General features: G+C 35.9%; 1 protein-coding gene across 3 annotated transcripts; it reads left to right on the forward strand.

The window, feature by feature from the left end:
• The first annotated feature begins 393 nt into the window (after positions 1 to 393).
• LOC111404196 (dicer-like protein 4) lies at positions 394 to 24,193 on the forward strand. Of its 3 annotated transcripts, none has more exons than XM_023032965.1 (22): positions 394 to 532; positions 683 to 755; positions 2,490 to 2,530; positions 2,751 to 2,894; positions 2,973 to 3,101; positions 3,778 to 3,916; positions 4,203 to 4,299; positions 5,915 to 6,107; positions 6,323 to 6,483; positions 6,567 to 6,773; positions 6,886 to 7,148; positions 7,315 to 7,589; positions 8,380 to 8,807; positions 15,091 to 15,185; positions 16,574 to 16,779; positions 16,873 to 17,082; positions 17,396 to 17,854; positions 17,947 to 18,219; positions 21,974 to 22,300; positions 22,454 to 22,802; positions 22,874 to 22,988; positions 23,746 to 24,193. In XM_023032965.1, the coding sequence occupies exons 1-22, from the start codon at positions 401 to 403 to the stop codon at positions 23,903 to 23,905; spliced, it is 4,476 nt and encodes a 1,491-aa protein (XP_022888733.1). In that variant the 5' UTR covers positions 394 to 400; the 3' UTR covers positions 23,906 to 24,193. The 3 variants fall into 3 exon arrangements, with proteins under 3 accessions (XP_022888733.1, XP_022888734.1, XP_022888735.1); XM_023032966.1 differs by having other exon boundaries at positions 5,954 to 6,107; XM_023032967.1 differs by lacking the exons at positions 21,974 to 22,300; positions 22,454 to 22,802; positions 22,874 to 22,988; positions 23,746 to 24,193 and having other exon boundaries at positions 18,008 to 18,166.
• Positions 24,194 to 24,930: the final 737 nt, after the last annotated feature.

Here is a 24,930-nt window from a genome sequence, read left to right on the forward strand (position 1 = left end):
TTAAAAAAAAAAAAAAAAAAAAAAAAAAAAGACGTCAAAAGGTGGAATTTGCTTATGTGGCAACAAAAGATGGAAAAGGGATTCCATGCCAAATTTGTGCCATCAAACACATAAAAGATGGAAAATGGAATTTATTTTCCATTTTCCATGGAAAATATAACACAATCAAACATGGCCTAAAGGTTTCATATTTTCGAGATTGTACATTTTATCTAATCCCTTAGGTAAATGGAAACTGACAGCTTGCTCTCTCATGCCTTTTTTTGGGTTGCAGGGGTGGGTGGTAGGTGGTGGTGTGGGGCTATAGAAATCTAATGTTCGAGAGTAGGTTTGTCAGTGAAAATAATCTCTTTTTCGAGCTAAAATTCGATCGTCGTGTTTTCATGTGCAGGTTCTTGTTATGACACCTCAAACACTGTTGCATAATCTATCTCACTGCTTTATCCGGATTGATCAAGTTTCCCTTCTGATATTTGATGAATGTCATTATGCACAACTTGAAAGCAATCATCCTTACGCTGAAATCATGAAGGTTATATAAGTTGCCAATCAATTTTCAATAATAAGCTAAAATCATCATATATTTGTTGTACTGCAATTATTATTTCTTGTAATGTAATTGCATTAGTTTGTGTTTTCTGATTAATGACATATGTTGCTAATGGTCTTTGGTATATTCCAGATTTTCTACAAAGCAGATATGGCAAAACTTCCCCGCATATTTGGCATGACTGCATCTCCAAAATTAGGGAAAGGTAACTCAGTGGTTTAACTTTGGCTGTTCAATCATGTCTCCCTTTGCACAAATGCGTTAGCACAAGCATTTTTTTCAATGTCTGCTGCTGCCTCCACCTCCACCTTTAACAGAGCCCAGTATGTTCTTGTGTAAGCTTTGTACTTATTGACTTTGCAGTCAATGGGGGATATTTAAAAGCTTGAAACATTTAATCGTGCACCTTTAGGATTAGATATCATTTTTGTTACTCAGGTGACCAGGGCATAAAGTGAAGCGATTATCAAGATTTATAAGTTTGGTGCTATAGTATTTGGATGAAATGAACTGTGTTGCAGGATTTATGCTTTACCGTCTCAGTTTTTAATGTGAAATATGTATCTTATGGATTTGTGAATTTGCGCTGAGAATTTATCTTTGCCAAGATCTTGAGGAAACCACTTCAGTTGGAACACACTTCTCGTTCTTTTTTCATTTTTCTGTGACAAACTACCGGTGCCCACAATTAACCTCTACAATCTTTTTCGTTGTTGCTTAAATTGAAGGTATTACTTCCTTTTGATATGTCACCATCTGTTTAATTTAACATCCGATGATATAATATCAACAACTGGGTATCAAATGAGTTTCTCTTGTCCTTCATGTGCAAGGATAACTCTGCCTATTAGTCTTTTCATGTAGCAATTTTATTTTTCTTATTGGGGTATTTGCTTCATTCGGCCTAGCATCTTCCTCTATAAAAGCCCTTACTCTTCAGCTACAGGTGATTTCGTCTTTCCCAATGCTCATCAATTTGTGAACTTATCTTGTATCCCAACATCAAGTTTTGTTAATAGTTTAAATCAGGTCTCTGGAATAGGTAGACATGAAAAGACTCCTAAGTTAAGTTTGTTAAATTTCTTGCTGTCTCTGGTTATGGATGCCTTTTGGTTTGGCTTGAAATTTTTGTATTACCTTGTGCATGAACGTGCTTAGATAGGAATCGAAGAGGGGTGTTTCCTTTTTCAATAATTTATTTTGTTGTAACTTGTCCAAGCTGCTGCACCCCTATACACCTTTTCGATAAGATAAGAAACATAATTTTATTAATAATCTGATGAAGGTACATACGTGAGAACACAAGGTGTCTCTTAAAATATAAGAAAAGCAAGTTTGAAAATCAAATCAAGAATTCATCACGTTCTTCCAACCTAGAACAACTGAAGATAGGGGACGCACTCCTATACCAGATCTAAAGAAGAAAAGTTTTCCCCATTAACTACATCCGCTTCTACTTATCAGTTTTGTTTGTATCATCTACAAAATTAATCAGAAACTAGCAGATTAGTTGATCTCCTAAGCTCCTTCCCTTACACATCCTTCATTTCTTTTGGTTCCTTTGTCACTTTTTCCTTCATAGTTAGTGGAGCTTTCCAGCCTATTTAATTAATCCTTTTTCCTGGTTCTGTTCTTTTTATAACTCAGTCTCGTACTCATCCGTGCGCATAATCATAAATTCATAATAAGTGAGCCAGACTGGTGCATAATGGGTCAATTACTTGGATGTACATAAATTTCCCATGGATTTTTACCATCAAGAAGATGCAGTGAAACCTACACCAACTTCTGTGCTATCAATAATTAATCAAATGTTTTCATCACTTGGACATAGCATATGTTTATTCATAAAAAATTCTGTGTTTCTTGCCATGGAAAATGCCCCCTGATTTTTTCTCATTGTGTTCATATTGTACTGACATACCCTTATGCTATTCAGGGGGTTCAATTGATAGTCTCGAGGCTTTACTGCATGCGAAGGTGGGCTATGAAAGCTTACAGTAATTTAAACATTGGAGTTATTTTGTACTTTGGAATAAATAAATGTAGAATATAATTATATTGTGTTTTTTTCGTTCCCCATACGATCAACTGACTTATTTCTTGATCCAGACAGCTTTTTGAGTCTGGTCTCCCCCTCCCTCCTTCAAGTTTTCTGTTGTTAGTTGTTTATTCATTTGATTATCTCTCTCATTCATAGATTTATTCTGTTGAAGACAAAGATGAACTGGAAGAATTCGTAACATCCCCTAAAGTAAATGTATATTATTACGATTCAACTGAAAATGGCTACTCTTGCCCTCAAAATATCTATGCCAGAAAACTTGAGGAGATGAAGCACCAGGTACAGTGTGCCGATACATTCAGTTGGTATATCATTACTCTTGAACTATTAGATAAATGTATTTTTGTGGTATGGCAGTGCCTGTCAGCTCTCCGGATGGATACAGCTGACCGAACTCTGCTTAAGAACACTAAGAAGTTGCTTCAAAGGCTGCATAGTAACCTAATATTTTGTTTGTCAAATCTTGGACTCTGGGGGGCATTACAGGTTAGTGATCAAATATTCAGTAGTTATCCATCTTCAAAAGCTGAATCATTTCCTTTATTGTATTTTATTGATTTACCACACAAGACGTGTGTGGAATATTTCATTTAACGCGGCAATAGAGTAAAAAGAAAAAAGTTCTGGCTTTATCATTTGTCGTTCCTTCAACTTCTTTCCATCAAAACTGTCTTAATTTTGTCATTGTTCGGATCCCCACTAATTTGTGCTTGTCTTCTTTTCTGTAACATCCCGAAATTATTGTGAGAACCTATCCCAACTTGCTAAGTTCAATGGACTCACATTGACACATCTAAGTATAATCTTGCTATGAAGTGTGTGTTGGATTAGGCAACTGATGGCTCAAGCTTCCCACTTAATCTAGAGAAAGATGGAGGGTGAAAATCCGACCTATTCCGAATGGCTAATCTGATGTGTAATGGCCTGAAAATGATGGGATCTTAGGAAATGAAATAAAATTGTGCTGATAATGCATNTCTCTCAGTTTTTGTTAGGTCTCAGGTTATATAGATTCTGTGATTTGTGAAAGCACTACCCGAGACATAACAACTGTTACTGCTAGCAACCTTGTTTTTATTTCTCTCTTTCTGTGAGTCACTGATGGGAGATGACTGAACTTCTACTTCTAATTCTAATTCTCCCTTTTTTGCCTTCATCAAAGGCTAGCAACATTTTCCTGAAAGGCGATCATTCTGAGCGCTCTGAGCTTGTGGAGGCAGAAGGGAATTGCAGTGATGATGATTTATGTGACAAATATTTGAATCAGGCTGCCACAATGTTTGCTTCTGATTGCAGGGAAGGTATTTCACATATGCTAGCTCAACACGACCCCTGTTGGTTTCTAATGATTATTTTCTATTTTATGGCAGCCTTGCCTTGATTTTAAAGCATTATACAGTAAAAAATATAACTTAAAAAAAGTATTTCATTGTTTCAAAATTATATTGATGAATATTACCACCTATTAAGGAATTGGCTTTGCTTTTTCTTCCTTTTCTTTATGTGATGCTAATAAGTAATTCCTTTCAAAAATTTACATCTCTAATTTTAATGGAAAGAATTATTATGGCCCTATTGTTCATACAGATGGCAAGGAAACTGATTTATCCTCCATGGAGCTTTTGAGGGAGCCCTTTTTCTCAAGAAAGCTCAAACAGCTTATTGAAATTCTCTCCAATTTTAGGTTAGTAAAGAAGTGGATCTGCATTTGCTACAACCTTTAATGTTAAGTGAAAGATAATAAGCAGCAAAATCGAACCATTGTATCTGTATGGCTTCTCTGAAGTTATAACGTGAATACCATAGGTATCTACTTAGCTCTGGAGTAAAACATAAATTTTTACATATTCATTTTAATATAATCCGACTCCAATAGTAATCTGATTTCAAAACTCCCGGTAAAAATGTTATTGAATTTGGAAAGTATCCTTATACTCGGGATGCTGGGAATATTATGATAAGCATAATACTCGTTTTTTGTATGAATATGCTAAATGATGATAAGATATTGGCAAAAAACATAGGTCTACTAGTTTGAATAAAAATCATGAGATAAAGAGTCTGAAGGAAACCTTTAGTTAATAGTACAAGGAAGTGTTATGCAAGAATGATTTTAGAAAAGGGAATAAACCTTGGTACACAAAAGATTATGGCCTGCAAATAAGTTAATATTATACTCGTAATTAGTTCATTCTCTCTTCATAATCACAATGATTTTTTTCTCAAACAGGCTGTTAGTGAGCCTGGCATAATTTTAAATGATGTAGGTCTACTAGATATGGTTTAATTGACTAATCCTCCTATACATGGAAATGGATAGAGTTTGGTAGTTATACAAAATAAGAATAGATGCTTAGTGGAAAGACATCCTATAACGCTGTGAAATTCTGTTACTTATTCAAGTTTTGACAATCAACTGAAATCTCAGCCTCTGTTTGGGTTTCATTTCCTTTTCCTAAAATTTTTCCTTCCAAGAAATGAGTGGTGATATGAGCAGTATTTGTGTATCTTATGAAATGTGTGGTTAAATTTAAAATTAATGTTTAACTTTGAAAAGTAACCTTTTAGCAAAAGAAAATGAAACCCAAATAGAGGCTTAGTTGATACCCTCGTTCCTCTTATTCATGCTTTTGGGACGGGTGCAAAATAAAAAATCAATAATCTTCTCAGATTTTATGCATTCAAAAACTCTAATAGAGATGCATTTTTGAGTTGTTACAGATGATAATTGTTTTGGTTGCTACAAGTTTTTAGACTAGATAATAAAACTAGATTATATTTCTATTTGTCCTTTAATCTAACTGCTTCTTTAATTTTTCTTTTTCCCCCTTCAATAAGGTTATCTCACTTGGTATTTATAGAAGAATGTGGCCTAGTACACGTGATGTATTTATCTAATAAAAATTTAGCCTCCTTTGGCCAGTTTTTAAATGGTTTATAGATAGGAATACTAGTGAATTCCATGAAATGTGTGAATAATAGTGAGTAGTAGTTACGAATGTGTGTTTGAATTAACGTTTTGCTTATCTGCATTTACTCTTCCGTTTCATAATTTACCTTCGAAAAAGAAATCAATCTTTCAACAGGTTTTATAACTGGCCATAGTTGATAAGTAAGCTTTTTGTAAGATAAATTACTTCTTTAATCCTTCCTTTTTTTTTTCTTTTTTTTTTTTTTCAAAACAGCTTGTTACAGGAGATTATTATATATTATTAAGCCACTATGTTTATCTATATCATTTCATACTTTATCAACAGCGTTCCATGTATTTATGCGTCTGAGATTTTTCCTCTTTTCAGATTACAACCAAATATGAAGTGCATAATTTTTGTCAATAGGATTGTGACTGCAAGATCCCTCTCATATATACTCAACAAGCTCAAGTTCATATCTTCTTGGAGGTGCAATTTCCTTGTAGGAGTGCATTCTGGACTCAAGAGCATGTCGCGTAAAAATACGAACATCATTCTTGAGAAGTTTCGCTCCGGTGAGGTGATGATGCTTCTTGTTCTGTTCACATTTTGCTTTTCCCACTCTTCCATTTATGAGCCGGTACAGGAATTCTTTGAACTACTGGGATGTTGTCTGTGTACTTTCATCTAAATAGTATACTGTGATTCTGTTGTCCATCATGGAGAATTATGGTACAAAATTTCTAATTGTAGATGTACTTATATCTAGTTTTCTTCATTGAATGATTTTGGCAGATAAATCTATTGATTGCAACAAAAGTGGGTGAGGAGGGACTTGATATTCAGACATGTTGCCTTGTTATACGGTTTGATCTTCCAGAAACTGTTGCTAGTTTTATACAATCTAGAGGTCGAGCACGTATGCCCCAGTCTGAATATGTATTTTTGGTGGACAGGTTTTTTGACTATTATATATATCCAAATCCCATTTTTAGTTTTGTTTTATATACAAATTTTTTTGACACCCATAAAACTACAGGGGCAACCCAAAGGAGCTCAGTTTGATAGACCATTTTACAAAAGACGAAGCTCAGATGAATGAAGAAATTTCATCAAGAGAATATAAAGAGGGGTTCAATAATGTTGAGGAAAGAACCTATAAAGTGGATGCTACCGGGGCGACTATTAGTTCTGTATCAAGTATCTCATTGCTTCACCGCTATTGTTCAAAGCTTCCTCATGACGAGTATGATGTTATTTTCTTGTTGTTTCGTATCTGTTGCCCTCTAATTGTGTCTGTTTTAAGAAATTCCATCATTTTGTTTTTCCTGAAACTTTTCAATGACGTAACTCTTTAGGTACTTCACCCCAAAACCACAGTTCTTCTGCTACGACGAAGCAGATGGAAAGGTTTGCAAAATAATTCTCCCCGCTAATGCTGGAGTTCATCAAATTGTCAGTGAACCGCAACAGTCAACGGATATGGCTAAGAGAGATGCCTGTTTAAAAGCATGCAAAGAATTGCATGAAAATGGTGCTCTGACAGATTATCTCTTGCCAGAACAAGAAGATAAATCTGAGGACTCAATTCAGGATTTCTCTGATTCTGACAGCTGTGATGGTTAGGGACATCCTTCTACTTGCATTTAACTTTTTTTATTTATNGACTCAATTCAGGATTTCTCTGATTCTGACAGCTGTGATGGTTAGGGACATCCTTCTACTTGCATTTAACTTTTTTTATTTATGGTTCTGGCTCTATTGACAGCTTATTACTTCTCATACAGATGAGGAATCACGAATTGAATTCCATGAGATGCTTGTTCCTGCTGCCCTTAGAGAACCTTGGATAGAAATGGAGAATTCCACTTGTTTGAGCTCCTACTATATAAAATTTTTCCCTAATCCTGTGGATAGAGTTTATAAAAGGTTTGGTATTTTCATGAAATCGCCACTCCCAGAAGAGGCCGAGAAAATGAAGCTTGATCTTTGTTTGGCTCGTGGTAGAACAGTAATGACAGAGCTTATTCCATCTGGAGTTGCTAGATTAAATAAAGATGAGGTATGTTCTGCTTTAACTGACCCGAAATTTATGGGAGTAAGACAGTATTTTTATTGAGATTCACTGACATGCCTACAACACCAGTGAGTCAGTTTACAACACGTATTGGACACCGACACAATCTGACGTGCACCTGATATGCTAGGTGGCGCGTTGGAATTTGTATTGTTTATGAGGTCGGACAAGCCTTCTGACATGGCTGATGGATTTAAGGAATGGAAAAAAATAGTAATAAAAAGATTAACTAACCTAGCTTTGTCTTTGAATGGAGGAGTATGGGTCGTTGATTACCAATGTGCATGTTCCGACGATGTATAATGTTGCCGGCAAAGATTTTTAGCCATGGGTGGTGAGAATTGCAGGAGTGGCACTTGAGTTAAGATGAAACCCTATTTTTCTGGAAGATGACAGATGAAGTTGCTGCTTTATTCATTATAAAACAAGTCAATTTGTAGTTGAAGTCAAAATGTGCCTTTTAAAAATAGAAGAAGAATAAAATGTTGTCCATTTTTCAAAACAGTCAAAGCTCACTAGTACTTAATTGGTGAACAAGAAAGGCCCATCTTTTTACTTTGTTAAATTTCCATTTAGTTTCTAATTTTGGTTGCAACAAGTATACAAAATTTATTTGCTTTAGTAAAAAAAAATATAAAAAAAAAAAAAAAAAAACTTTAGGTTTTTTTTTTCTGTTGCTGCTGTTGTTGTTTGAGGTAGATCTGCTTTCTTGTAGTCAAATGTTCAGCACGCTAACATTACTTACTTTTGAAAATTTATCTTTTGGATCCCACAGATCGCATTAGCAGAAAAATTCCAGCAGATGTTCCTCAAAGTCATTCTGGATCGGTCTGAATTTATCCCAGAATATGTTTCGTTAGAAAATCATGATGTTTACGAGTCGAGATCATCAACCTTCTACCTAATGCTCCCTATTACTCAGAACGAGAATAAAAAAATTTCTGTAGACTGGATGACAGTCAAAAGATGTTTGTCGTCACCAATTTTTAAATATCCTGGAAATAGTGCGGAAGACAAAATTTGTCGACTTAATGACTACTTGCATCTTGCCAATGGTTGCAAATGTAAGAATGATGTCGTGAACAGTTTGGTGTATGTCCCATGCAAGGAGACATTTTTCTTTATAGATGATGTTGTTCCGGAGAAAGATGGATACAGTTTGTACAATGAATCAGAAAATCAAATGGAGCACTATATTAAGAGGTAAGTGATTTTCTTTCCATTTTTTATCACATGTTTTTCAGTCTGCACTGAAACTGTGATGACTCTAATTCCAGGTTGCACTACAACCTGATTCTATATTATTAGAGTAAAAATGTATTCTATTTATTTATTTAGTCATTCATTAGATTGAAGAGATTGAAGATTTTTCAGCCTCTGTTTGGCAAAATTTATAAATCATTTATAAATGGTCAAGTGTAAAAATACACCACAAATTTCAATGGACCAACAATGCTATCCACTCACTGCTTATTTTTATCTATTTATAAAATAACCTAAATTCTCCCAAATGGAGGCTTAAGCCGAAATTGCAACTGCTCACAAGACAAGCCGGATTTCTAATGCTACTACATTTGAGTTATGAAACAATGAGAAAGCAAGTTATTTCGTGACAGCGTAGTGGACGGACAATACCCTATATGAGTTATTTACGTGGATAAATAGTCATTATTACTGAAACAGTGGCATCTTCCCATCACAACTTGTCACTGTTACAATGTATAAAACCATATGGCTGATCTAGTGGTTAGTTAAAATATATGAGTGTTACAGCCCTACCTCTTCTTTAAGAAGACACTAACACAGTCATATTGAGTTTTAAGAAGACACTAACACAGTCATATTGAGTTTTTAGGGTCCACCGAGAAAAGTTGATGGGGGTTAGGATGCCCAAACATTTATAAAATCAAACTCACGAGAACAAACGGAAGGGGCCATAAACCTAATTTCCCAAAAGCAGTCCAATGCAACATATGAAAAATGAGATAGATGAAGTAGCACTACTTTCTATACAATGAAAACAAGTGAAATGAAAACGAAAGTCCTCTAATACTAGGAAGGCCATATCGGTCAATCTGTGCAAGGATATGAAGTGGTCGTGGTAGATCTAGCAGTCCATACTCCTGATAATAGATTTGATCCCAACCCTTGGATGCCAAAGAATCAGGGGGTGTCTCTGTCTTAGATGCTAAGTCAAACTCTGGAGGTAGAGGCTGAGTAAGCTCAGATGTGGGGTCGAGCTTAGGAAGAAGCCTAAGTGGTCGACGTCTTTCCTATACAAGTCTTGATTTGAATCATCCACGATGAGAAGTTAGATCATCGAAGTATGGAAGAACACTAATTTCAAGCAAAGGCTCATCATGTGTGGAAAAGAAAGGTTGCTGCTCAAAGAAAACAACATGATGAGAAATACGAAATTTGTTGATCATAATAAATATAACACTTGTGTGAAGTACTATAACCTATAAAAGCACATTTAACAAATTGAGCAGAAAGTTTGTGTCGTTCATGAGGAGGCAAATGAACAAAACAAATACATCCAAAAGTATGCAGATCATGGTAAATAGGATGATGATGAAGTCGATAATATGGAGAGTCAAACTTTAAAACTTGCGAAAGCAATCTATTGATTAAAATAAACTACAATAGACAATGCTTCGACCCAGAATTTCAAAGGAACATATGAATCAAGTAATAACGTATGGGCAAACATCTTAAAGATGACGATTCTTTCATTTTGCCATCCCATTCGGTTGAGTTGTATAAGGGCATGATTGTTGAGACACAATCCCTTTCTGGTTTAAGAAATCATGAAACTCACGAGACATGTATTCCCCACGAGAATTCGATTGTAAGATTTTAATATAGGTAGAGAATTGGGTTTCCACATGTCCCATAAGTTTTAAAAACTGAAAATACTTTTGATTTAAAACGGAGAAAGTAGACCCATTTATATCGACTATAATCATCAATAAAAATCACGAAATATTTATATTGAGCATGAGAAGTGATAGGTGTAATACCCCAATCATCACTATGCATAATATCGAAGATCTTTTTAGCATGACTACCATGTGAAGGAAAAGGAAGAGTCTTACTCTTTCCTAATTTGCAGGTAGAACAATCGAAACACGCATTATGAGAAGAATTGTTTTTATTGCCCAATAAACCAGAATTTAATAAATAAGACGAGTAGTAGAGTTTGGATGGCAAACTTCACTTTTATTGCTAACTGTCATACAAGCTAAAGATAAGCAACTAGGAATTGAAAAATGTAAGTGAAACAATCTTCCAATTTTAGGCCCCTTCACGAGTATCTTCTTGGACATCTGATCCTGCACAACACAATCACGAGAGAAATGGACATCACATTTGTTATCAACTAATTGACCAACTGAAATAAGATTTGTAGACTGACCAGGAGATATGATAACATCCCGAAAAGTAGAATTAATGTTACCAACAACATCAATAGCCAAATTACTTCCATTAACTAGTTGATTATGAATGAATCTTGATATGGACGAATATCACAAAGACCATCTGAAGAATTGGTCATATGGTTTGAGGCACTAGAATCAACTAGCCAAGTTTGAGATGAAGTATTATGTTTACCTTAAAGTTCCAAAGCAGAGAAAGCAGATACAATCATTTGTTGCATCATTTCAGGAGTAAGAGCAGATTGGGTAGTGGTAGAGGATGTTTAGAAGCCGATAGGCTGATTGTAGCTTGATATGCATTGGCCTGGCGATTTTAAGGTCGAGTAGGACAATCTTTGATAATGTGCCCCACTTCTTGCAGTAATTGCAGTAACTTTTGACACAGTGAGTAGCAATATGCCCATAGTCCTTGCAGCTGTAGCATTGGACCTTCCTTATGTCTCTCCCTTTGTTTTTCCCATAAGTTGCATAATCGACAGCATTTGAGGTCATGTGTTGATGTTGAAGAGTGGCCCGTTTAACCCAGCTCCTCGAATAATTGTAACAGTCTACTTTCGTATCCATCTACTTTCGTATCCATCACGAGACACGCCAACCAACTTACTGAATTTCTGAATTTTTTGTAGAACCCAGTTCGAAGGTGGGTGTCTAACTTCAAACACATCAGCTTCCGAAGTGTCCTCTTCGTGATAGCCCTCCAGATGATCAAAGGACCATTCTTTTTCTTCCACCACTTGTATAATGTCACTGTCACTTTCTCCCTTCTTGACATCATCTACCCACCACACCAAGGCTTTTTCAGTCCCCATGTCATTTTCTTTTGTCATCCTATTATAAGTGTTCCTAATCCTTGACGTCGAATATGTTGCGTCGTCTTCTTTCACAAGGCCCATTGTCATCGTCTCCAAGTTCTCCATACTCGATTCCCCTTCTTTAGACAGTGGTTTCACTTCTCGTTCTACTGCAATCCCCGTATCTACTTCATTCCGGTTCATCCCCACTAAGTCAACCTCGTCGTCATTTTTGTAGTGCCCCGCTTCCATCTTCTCCCGAGACTCACAAGGTTCAACTCTTCCCTGCTTTTCATGTTCTGTGATTGATGATATCTCCTTATGAGTCAATCCCAGTACGTGTATTTCACCGGTGGAATCCTCATCCATCCTAACCCCACACTTATGATAGCGTACCAATTTCATGGAGCCCGTTTTTGGGCCACTTCCAATTAGCCTAAGTAATTTACCCAATGCTCCTTTCAACTCCTGGACACGGGCCATTATTTCATCCCTATTCAAACAAATGTCGTGACCTTCGTCAACACTGACTTTAACTGTCCTTTCCTTTTGCTGTAGCATCCGTTGGTTGGCATGCTCCGAGGTCTGTGGGTTTGCTGTAATTTCTGCACAAGTCATCCTTTGTCTATTTCGTTTAGGGGTGGGCGCGGCTCGGTTCGTTTCTCTTTAGAACCGAACCGAACCAAAATTTACGGGTATCTAGTAAATGGAACTGTCTGGTCCAAATATAATTATGGAACCATTCGGGTTCGGTTTGGTTCTGTACTATAATTAAAATTTTTTAACATTTATAACAATATTATATAAATACAACTAATGATACATTCAATGGTTTTGGAATGTCAGAGACTATTAGACTATTTTATTCAAATGATCGCTACGGTGAAAGTTTCGGTCGGCGGAGGTCACAGCGTCGGTCGACGATTGTATAGGTTTCGAATCGTTAGCGAGGCTGCGAGAGTGAGTGCGAGAGTCGAGACAACGTTATGCACTTTAGTGTAGGTGTTTAGGATTATTTAGTGGATTGGATCTTGTTGAGCTAACAAATAAAATAATAAAATGTGTAATTGGGCCAAAAATTAAAAAATTAGAAATGAAACAAATTATTAGGTTAAAAATTTGAATTTAGAAATTGTTAATTTGTTAATTTGTTTAGAAAAATTAAAATTAAAATAATTTGATTTACTCAATATAAAAAAAATTAGAAAGATTCAGTTCTTCGATTCTTGGTCTAGAACCGAGAACTGAACCATACCTGTTGGTTCTCAATTGAGATACCCGTTCGGGTATTTTATTTGACAAGAACCGTCGGGTTCGGTTCAGTTCGGTCGGTTCGGGAGATTTGCCCAGCCCTAGTTTCGTTCATTCACCGTTCGACGTTTGGCCTTATCCCAGCAACAAATGAATCAACTGCTTGAAATACCTGCGAGACCGATGTCCATCCCTCTCCATTTGCACCTTCTGGTACCATGACAACTCCTTTCTGACGCCTCTCTCCGTATTGTGCTATCATCAAATACCTACCTTGACAGTTCACACACCGTTGTGCCAAGAAAGCTCTTAAAGACTCATTGAATTTAAAGGCAGTCCTCCAATTCTCTTGTCATCTTCAATCGATCCACCATATTTACCATCCAAAGTGCACCATACCTCCCCATATATATTGAATCCGATAACTTCGAACCCCATTCTGTCATCTTAACAGTACCGGAATCTTTAATGGATACTGTGAAGTCCTTCGCCTCCACTCTGAAACGATGATTGAATACCATACTACGCACTTCCGCTAACTTTTTCCCCTAATTGTGTACAAGTTGTTCATTAGTCGGAAGAACGGACAAGCCGATTGATCTCGGAGCACCGGGTTGCGTTTGGGTCATCTCCGGCGGTGGCACGTGACTCACACGCGCATGGAGACGTGTGCCCGGAGCGACGCGTGTAGGAGACAACACGTCGGCCGGGGTCGTCGGTCTTTGCTGAGGCCTTCGGTGCAGCGCGTTTCCTTGAGCGAGATCTGCCGTGTACTCCCTAGATCCCTCCATTCCCTGTCGAGTTCTGCCTTTTTTCCACTTGGTTTGCCGCCGTTTGCATCGTCCCCAGACGCGCCGTGGACAGCAGATGAGATCCGGGCGGCGACGCTAAGGTTTTCACCAAGGACCGCCGCCTGTGGGTGATGGAAGTGGTTGTGGGGGGCTGATTTGTGGCATGAGGCCGGTTCTGTTCTGTCTACCGAGCAGCTGGTTGTCGCCGGCGCCAGTATGTAAGGGTGGTGGCTGGGTTAAACAAAAATGGAGATAACGGATCATCTTGTCTAAGCCCTTTTCTTCCCTTAAAGAAGCCATGTAGGCTACCATTAAGTGCAATGGAGGGAGGAGTAGAGACGCATTCCATAATCCAACCAATAATCTTAGTTGGAAAATCCAAACCTTCTAGCATGCTTTTGAGAAATTCCTAATTCACCGAATCATATGCTTTTCTCAAATCAATTTTAATAAGGCATCTCGGGGCAACTCTTTTTCGATTATATTGTCTCAAGTGCTCTTGCGCAAGGTGAATGTTCTACCGCATGCTTCTTCCTTCTACAAATGCAGCTTGTGCTTGATCAACAATGGATCCAAGTACAGGTCCCAATTGAGAAGCAAGAATCTTTGCAATGACCTTGTAAAATACATTACAATATGCAATTGGCCTATAGTCCCCAACGGAAAATGAGTGGTTCGTCTTAGGCACCATGGCTATCATCGTATGATTACTTTGATTAAGAAGAGAGGAAGAGTTGAAAAACTCTTTGATAGCCTTCTTAAACTCACATCCAACTATGTTCCAAGCCTTTTTAAAAAAGCAAGATGTATATCCATCCGGTCCTCATCACACTGACAATAATCACGGCATGACCATACATGAAACCTTGTATCATATTCAAAACTGATCTCTTGATATTAAAATATTTAACAACTGAGGAATGTGGAGTTTAATGGCTGTATTACACGCAATCAATGTAGATTGAACCATGTTATTTCAAAGCTACTTTTAGGACAGTCATTTTACTTTCTGATCTTCTGTGTGAGTTGCATTTCAGCGTAAGTGGCAGAAAACTATGGCAAATTATTAGTAATATATCTAAATGTATTCTTTTATATCATGAGTAATGCCTTAACTCTGAGGCTGTAACACGATCTATGCGAACTATGTTAAATGTTTGATTTGCTAATCATATAATCCTAGCTTTCTGATTTCGACATTTTACATCGATAGGTTTGATATTCGCCTTTCACACCCCAGGCAACCCCTTTTGAAAGCGAAACAACTTTTTGTTTTGACCAACTTGCTTCGCAAGAAAGGATATTCAGGTATTGATTTATTTATCTGCACAATGGTATTTTTACATTTTGCTTTCACGTAAAGTTGAGCTCTTTCAGTTGCAACACTATGCTTTGTTTTTTCAGCACAAGAAGAGTTTGAATTTGTGATGGGTGGGGGTATCATTTATTTTCTGAAAGTACGATGTAAGATAGATAGATTCAATATTTTTTGTAAAGTTGAGCTCTGTCAATTGCAAAAGTATGCTTTCTTTTTTCAGCAAAATAAGAGTTTAAATTTGTGATGGGTGGGGGTATCATTTATTTTCTGATAGTAAGGATGATGTAAGATTGATAAATTCAAATTAGTTTTTGATGAAGTATAACTTTTATTGATGGTTCAAATTCATTAATAAAGCGGAACACAAATTTTCCTCTGCTACTAAAGGAAGTGATAGAAATGAAATCAAACAACCAAATCTCTCCTGGCACATTGAAATATGTCAAAATTTTGTCATGCAAACAATTTTCATTCAAGGTTCTGGGAAGACTACCCCATTCCTAATTCTAATCCAGGAAGTTCTTAGATTGACTTGATTCATGTTGAGCAAAATGACTCGATGATGAGTTGCATTCATATCAGCTTGGATTGATTGTGTTATAGCAAACATATTTATTAAGATGGTATTATTTTACAAGCATCACTATCAGATTGTTGTAGATAATGAGTAAAATCGAACTTTAGGAGTACCCATATCTTACTTTAAAATAGTTGACACTCTATGACAACTTTCGTCTGAACCGAATAAATTGAAGCTTACTGCCAAATGGTTGAAATCTTATTTATTTTGCAAAACATTTACAGTTTAAGCTGATTAACAATCGTACTAGACGAGATTAATTCCGTAAACATGGTAGATAAATTTGTTGCACCGTAAAGCCTGCAGCTTGAGTGAGTGGATGCTCTCAGGTGTAAGGTTATTGATTTATATATTATCTTCTTTCCCATATATACTACTTGCAACACCTTTCTCACACAGACATGCACAAGAACAAACACACCCATACCTCTTCTCTCCCTGTATGGTTTGCATAAAATTCACAATACATTAGCGATATGCAACCTTTGTACATGAGTGCATTGACAAACAAAAATTAAAATGGCTTGCGATTTGTTGGCTGAGATGTGGAGGGTAGATAAAGAAACTATTCTGACTTGAACTTGAGTTCGGTGAAGGACTCATAATATGTTTTTTTTTTTTACTTTTGTGGATATTCTTAGTAGCATCTAAGAGTGTGTAGAGATCCGTGCCATCTCTATAACACTGCTGATTCTAAAGCAGGGGAATAATTGAAGGAACTGCTAGCAGTATGTGCCTGCCATATTTCATGAGTTTATTGGAAATGTTGGCATGTATATTTACTACTATTTTATACAGAAACACGTGAAAAAGAAGAACACTTCATCGAATTACCACCTGAGATTTGTCAGTTGAAGATAATTGGGTTCTCTAAAGATATTGGAAGTTCATTATATCTTATACCATCAATCATTCATCGCCTTGAAAGCTTGCTTGTGGCAATTGAATTGAAGGATAAGTTATATGCTTCATTCCCCGAGGGAGCTGAAATTACTGCTAACCGTGTAAGCTTTTCTTCTTGAACAGTACAACAGTATCCTTGCATGATTGGCATATGGGAATGTTATATGCTTGTGATTTCTGTGAAAATGTTTCAGATTCTTGAAGCTCTCACGACTGAAAGATGCTGTGAGAAATTTTCTCTGGAAAGGCTTGAAGTGCTTGGGGATGCATTTCTCAAGTTTGCAGTTGGAATACATCTCTTTCTTAAGAACGATGCCCTAGATGAAGGGCAGCTGACCAGAAAGCGTTCTAACATTGTAAACAATTCTAATTTACTCAAGCTGGCAACAAGAAATAACTTACAGGTAACTGCTGTAAATTTTGTGATCTCAAGTTGCTCATGTATGTAAATCGTGATATCTAACCACTCTTATACCTCTGTTGCCTTCTATACATTTTAATGATGTTTGAAAAATCCCACCTAAAATTTGTGATCTCAAGTTTTGTTTCATAAATGTATGAAAATTCTTAGACAAACAGTGTCCTACAAATTACAACGAACAATTTCATTGGTAGTTTTGTCTTCTGTAAAATTTAACTGCCATACCTCCGTTCCTTCACAAAAGGTTGCACATTTTTATAATGTTGACTTCAGATTGATGTTATATCCATGTTCAGGTATATATACGTGATCAATCATTTGAACCTCTCCATTTCTATGCATATGGTCGTCCTTGTCCTGTAATTTGCAACAAGGATGCTGAAAAAAGTATACACTCTAGATACTGTAGTAAGACAAACGGTACAGATGCTGAAGTTAGATGCAACAAGAGTCATCACTGGTTACGCAAGAAAACTATTGCAGATGTTGTTGAGGCACTTGTTGGAGCCTTTATAGTTGATAGCGGCTTCAAAGCAGCAACGGCATTTCTAAAATGGATTGGGATACATGTAGAGGTGTCTGCATCGCAACTTGACAAAGTCTGCCTTGCAAGCTCGGCATTTCTGCCCCTTGCTGATCTGATTGATGTTAGTTACGTTGAGAATCTGTTAGGATATGACTTTTCCCGTAAGGGTTTGCTGATCCAGGCCTTTGTCCATCCTTCTTATAACACACACTCAGGAGGTTGCTACCAGGTATGCACTTGCTTTTGCTTTATTGCGAGATTCATTATGTCATCCTATATCTTTGTTTCCATGACCAACACATACTATGTGGCTTAAACCAGAGACTTGAGTTTCTTGGGGATGCAGTCTTGGATTATCTGATCACTTCCTATCTGTATTCAGCATATCCTAAATTAAAACCTGGACAGTTGACCGATTTGAGATCAATGTGCGTAAACAACATTTCATTTGCTGACGTAGCTGGACGATGGTCTTTCCACAAATTAATTATTTGCAATTCTAAAGATCTCCGCAATTCAATGACCAAATACGTTGACTCCATTGGAGTATCAGCATCAGGGGGGGCGCAAATTGAAGAGAAAACTAGTCCGAAGGTTGTAATTCTACATCCTCATTCATCGTTTTATATGCTAGTTTAAGATCCTGTTTGGAAATATCATGCTAAAAATGGAGTACTTAGTGTCTATGTTTATGAACTTTAATGTCTCTGGATAATAAGTTGATGCTGCTTTGGACTAAAACTTCAGCATTCATGCTGTCCTACCTTGAACTTTATGTGAATCATACAATGTGGAGAAAGTAAAATTCATGAAAAATAATCAAAAGTTATTGGTGAGATATTTAGTGTCAATTGTGAACAGATGAAATTACCAGTGCATGTTCATTTTCTTCCTTTCAGTTTGTAGTGTATAAAAACAAATGAAAATCCGCTATACTTGAATCTCTAAGTGCAAACACTGAATCAAATTATTCACAATTTGCCCATTGTGCTAAACATAAGTTCGGAATTATTATGGTTATACTACTATCATGAGAATTAGAAACCCTAATTCTGTACAACCAAAAGAAATAAAATCATAGCAAGGAAATAAAAAACTATACAAGATTTATAGAGGTTAGCTTTAATGTGTAACTATATCCTTGTCCACTGCTGTTGTAATTTAGTATGATGGAAAGAAATTTGCAATGGAAAAGTTATACCCTTTTTTCTCAGTCCTCTCTCTCTCATTTTTTTTTTTTATTTATTTATGATAATACGAAATCCTAATGACGACTCTCTATTTATAAGACAAATTAGGGCAAAACCTTCGGGTTCGAGTACTGACTTCGTATAATGGCAATAATTAGGCTCCACAAGTTAACAGTCTGCTTCTTGGAGACTAATCCACCATTAATCGTTTCTTTGCAACAGCTACACCACCTAAATTCTCAAGATTGAAGTCCAACTAAACATTAGTTTCTTGATTGGAACAGTCTTTGTCAGCTGAATTCTAACTTCTTTGAATCTTCTCTTGATCTCATGAAGTGACAACGAACTTGTACATGCTTCGTCGTTACATGATAATCAAGATTCTTTGCTTAATGAATAAAAATCTGGCTGTCACAATGCTATATACTCTTCCCATGCTTGTGACACAATTCTTCCAAGAAAGTCCGCAACTATATCATCTGTTTGTCAACAACAAACTCTGCGTTAGTAGTGGAAAGAGCAACTATAAGCCTTTAAGTAATTGTTGTACCACAACATTTAAATATCCCTAATTTTTTTAAACACTTAATCTTTAGTACCTTTCAAGTACTTGCCAATCCATTTTACTGCTATCCAATGTTGTTTACTTGAATTTCTCATATATCTACTCACAGCTCCCACCGCATGTGCTATGTTCGGTTTCTTACACACCATGGCATACATAAGACTGCCATAACAAAGGCATAACATACCTTGACCATGTAGGCACATTCGTGCTCTGTAGATGGTGATTTCTTATTTGATAGTATGAAGTGACTAGCCAAATGAATACTCAATGGTTCTACATCATCCATCCTGATTCTGCTTAGCAACTTCTTTACATACTCTTTCTGTGATAGTTTTAAAATGCCTTTGTCCTTAGTACCATTCAAATAATTTATGTTGCAAAACCTAAATCATTCATTGCAAACTCCTTAGATGACTCATTTTTCAACTTGTCCGTTTCATGCTTGTAAGTACCTGCAATCAACATGTCATCAGTAAATAGCAACAAGATAATATAGGAGTCACTAAGGTTTTTACATAACAAGAATGATCCGCCTAACACCTTAGGAAGCCACTGCTATCTATAAAACTATCGAACTTCTTATACCACTGTCTCAAAGTTGTTTAAGACCATACAGACTCTTTAAATGTGCACACCATTTTCTCCTTTATATGTGCTTAGAGATCTTGTGGTTGCATCATGTAAATTTCTCCATCCAAATCACTGAGAAGAAAGGCTTTATTTACATCCAAGTACTCTAGGTAAAATTCTTTTTTTACTGCTAGTCCAATTAATGCTCAAGTTGTTAGTTTCACCATAGGAGAGAAAAATTGAGTGTAATCAGTGTCTTCTATCAGTTGAAACCCTGTTACAACCATTCTTACTTTATACATTAGAGGCCATCATCATAGGTAATTTGATTTATTTTGCAGAGCCTTCTTTCCTATTAGCAACTCTTCTCAATTGCCGTTTTGATTGGACAATAATGAGTTCATCTCATCCCTCATGGCTTACTCCCATTTGATTGATTCATTTACCTTCACAGCTTCACTTCTAGGGTCAATAGAATATAATGTCATGCTTGATAATATCTCTATGGAGGTCTAATTATTCTACTTGATCACTTGAGTTAAGGGTGTTTCGATTTACTTTTGAGGCTATATTGTCTCATTCTTCACTATAAGCATTCTCGAACTCAATGACTGGAAGATCTTTCAACGAGATCACCTCAGACGTCTTAACTTCATGACTTGTGCTTTTAAGGTATTTTTCAACGTTTCCTTATACAAGACACTTTCATTGAAGATCAAATTCTTGCTTCTGATAACCTTTCGAGTTTGATCATCTCATACCTGGACTGGTTTCTATCATTTCTCCACTCTCTACGTTTTCCTTTATTGAAATCTTTCTTGAAACCCGTACCACCAGTCTCAACATTATGGGCACAATTCGATAATGAAACTTATCCAAAATCTCTTCTACAGACTTTATAAGCAAGAATAGTATCTCGAACATCACTAAATTTCATTTTCGCATTGCCTATAAAGTTAGTGACCACAGCTCTCATAGGTTCCCAACTATTCGCTAATTATGCGAATATGATTAGATCACCTACCTCATCATCAATGTCAAATATAATCTTAACTGAGACCAATTAATTGATAATTGTATTCAGTTTATTGAGATGTCTACTGTTGCAACATCTTTCATTATCTTTAAATTAAATAATTTTGCCATTAGATATATTTTGTTGCACGCAGATGGTTTCTCATACATATCGGACAATACCTTAATCAAGTCTGCTATGTTTTTCACCATCACATTGTGACCAAATTTTTTCATTGTGACCAAATTTTTTACCAATGTTAATTGCATGACACCCTTCACCTGACAGTCAAAATGTTTTTACTCATCGTCCTTTCATTCTTTCCAACTTTTCCTTGTAGAAGGAGGATAATTTTCGATCCACGTCGTCCAAAAAGAAAAATTTGTACCATCAAACTTGCAGATCCCTAGTAACATTCCTTCTTCATCGGTTAAAAATTCTAATTATATACCACCAAAAGCAATAAAATCACAATAAGAAAATAAAAGAATACACAATTTATAGGGGGTTGCCTCAATGTGAGATTACGTCCTTGTATGCTGCTACAATAATTTTCTATGATGAAAATAAGTTGACCAAAGAAGAATCGTACACACTATTTTTTGTAAGCTCTCGTTTTGAGGATAATACAACGGCTCCATATTTAATAGACAGACTCGGATAAAACCCTCAATCCACGTACTAAATTCGTAGTTGTGCAATAATTAGGTTCCACGGTGTAACAATATGGTTAATGTTTCTATAGAAGGATGATGACGTGGAATATGAGGATTATGTGAAAATGATGTGTTGAAATTTTTTTCCAAGATAGATGTATCTGAAAATATATTAGATCTTGAAATTTTGTACATATATGATTGTGAACTGATTTTGCATTGAATGTTAAAGTCTTGATTACTGTGGTTAGATTCATTTGTGGCTGATTAGCAGGTTGATATACAGAAATTTTTCTTGGTCAGATTATTGAAAACAAAAAAAACTGATTTCATTGTGCTACTGGTTCAGGCCCTTGGTGACTTGGTGGAGTCTTATATGGGTGCCGTCTTTCTTGACACGGGGCTCAATTTAAACCGTGTTTGGGAGATAATGTTATCTTTGCTTGATCCTATAATTGATGTTTCCAAGTTGCGGTATAATCCTCTTAAGGAACTTCGGGAGCTTTGCCAATTCTATGACTGGAAGCTGCAGTTTCCTTCATCGAAGAAAGATGGTAAATACTCTGTCGAAGCAAAAGTCAATGGAAATGACGTTTCTGCAACTGCTTGCGCCACTAACATCAGCAGAAAAGCTGCCAAAAGAATTGCTGCCCAACAAGTATTTAAACACTTGAAGGTAATTTTCTTGATTTATCAAAAATTATATTATCTATTTTCTAGTTTTCATTTCAATTTTCATACTATCCTCGAGAATTCCTTGATTCCTCTTAGGTTATTATTTTCCAATAAAGTCGCTGGTGGTAAATCGCTGATTGCTCCCAACATGCAGGGTAAAGGCTACAAATCAAAGTCGAAACCATTGGTGGAATTGCTTAAAAAATGTGAAAAGAAGGAAGCCAAATTGATTGGATATGAAGACATGTTTTCTTTTCTTACTTCTAAATTCGATGAGTTGAAGTTGCATGAAGCTTTCGAAGTTGTCAAATCAAAAGTCAGTTCTCTCGATGAAATGCCCCAAATAAATTATGAAACCTATCCCATACCAAGTAGACAGCCTTCTTTTTCGAACAAGGCTTCTGAGTGCAATCGTACACTGAACATTCAAATTAATGGCTCCAATGTTGATTCACCCTCCATCTGTCCAAGTGCTGACTGCAATTTGGATTCGCGGGAAACAGGTAGACCTTGGTGATTTTTACTTCGCATTCAGATTTCGTTGTAGCTTCTTACTTCTAACTTAACACATTAGGTACTTTCCACAATGGGTCGGCAAAGTCACGTCTCTATGAAGTATGTGTTGCTAACTGCTGGAAACCGCCCATTTTTCACTGTTGCAAAGAGACAGGACCGAGCCACATAAAAGAGTAAGTGATCAGCTTAACAAATTATATTCCTTGTCGTATGAATATCATCTATTTTTTGGCTGATGAGTAAGGACATGTTTGGCTGTGCTTAATAAGTTCACTTGTAATTAAATAATTTAGTTTCAAAATAAACCATTTTCTACTGGTCAAAGTTGAAAGCATGTTTGGGAATTGTTTATAATCGATTTGAATTAGAAATAGATAGAAGTGAATGGTGGATGAAAGTGTGGATAAGAAATGGTTTGATCAATCATAAACAATTTATCAAAATTAGCCAAACGTGGGCAAAGTAAAGTTACTTATTTTAACCGTGTGATAACAAATAAGTAACTTTTTGACTTAAATAAAAAAAAAAGGTTAGTTATTCAAATGTGTTTTGGAAACAAAAGTAACTTATTACATTGTTGAGCTTAGCCAAATGTGCTCTAAGTTCTTGCATCATGGGAAACAAAATCTAAGTTTATCGTTCTCTAAGATTTTGTAAATTGTTTTTCATGTGTAGGCCAAGTATGTAAAGGTGACATTATAACCTAATGCAGGTGGCAACTAGCACATTTCAAGGGTCATAAATGTTAATCTTAATTTTGTTCTTTGGCTTCCTTAATTTACAAAAGTTTCAATCCTAGTGTTATTTTCAGTCGGGATTTTTGGGAAGTTTATTGGTATTGCCTACAGCCTTTGCAAACTTAATGATCAAGGGGCTGTACAATTTTTCCATAAGCATCTCAATATTGAGATTGGTTGATATTGTCAACAGATTCACTTTCAAGGTGGGGATGGAAATTGATGAAATGCCAGACGAGATATTTGAGTTTTATGGAGAACCTCAGGCGAAGAAGAAAGATGCAGCTCACAGTGCAGCAAATGGTGCACTTTGGTACTTGAAACACGAGGGATTTTTAAGGTGTAAAGACTAAGAAATTCATTAAGGATTTTGTCAGAGGATACTGTCCTTTAATTTGTAAATGTGTAGTGTCTGCATCGTATGTATAAAGTTTCTATGCATGAGTTTGGCCATGTGAAAAACCTTAAACCTCATGTAAAATTTGTGTAGCTTCTATACCATATGTTGAAGAATATGTTTAGTAAAAGACGAAAGAATGGTTCGTCTCTGCTGATTTTGTAGCCTCTCATTGAAACACTGTAACCGATGTGGGTTTGGGACTAAATTTAAAGTTCGTAGTCTAAAGTATCATTTGAGTAAAGCTTTTAGCAGTGGAACTTTTATTTACAAAAAGTTGTTGACCGCTTGATTGTGATTGTGATTGTGATTGTGATTGCGATAAGTATTAAATTGACTATTTAGCAGTATAACTATAAAAGTGTTTTTATATATAAGTATTATATTTATATAATTTTATTAAATTTTTATTTTTTCAATTGAAATTAAAATGAAACTTGATCCAACGTAGGAGGGAGATAGTGGTCACAAATTATTAAATTTGATAAAAAGCAAGAATGAGAAACCATGTAAAAATTAAATTTGACGGAAATATGAGAAATATTAATTAAGAAATCAATGATCATGTGTCATCGATTAAGCGGACAGTCTTACCACTGTGCATATAAGTCTGTTCGACCTATGCTCTTCACATGGAAATGAAAGCATGATGTGCAATATCATTGTGGAAGAAAAATATGGTAAAATGAAAAATATATATATTTGTTTTTACTAACTCGAACGGTAAATTTTAAATACATTAAATTATATGGACATGACAAAAATAAAATTATTTTTCGTAGATGTAAACTGGCTCCTATTTGAGCTACATTTTTCAAATAAATTCTGTAAAAAAATGGAAAATGTGTCGTAAAAATGTACTAAAAAGCTATTTATTTATGTACAAAATTATTTAATTGAAAAAATTATAGTTGAAAATGAATTTGAAGAAAAATCAATTTTAAAGAATGTGAAGGTATACTTAATTGGATTCGAAGGTGG

The sequence above is a fragment of the Olea europaea genome, chromosome 11, assembly GCF_002742605.1.
Source record: "Olea europaea var. sylvestris chromosome 11, O_europaea_v1, whole genome shotgun sequence".
NCBI lineage: Eukaryota > Viridiplantae > Streptophyta > Magnoliopsida > Lamiales > Oleaceae > Olea > Olea europaea.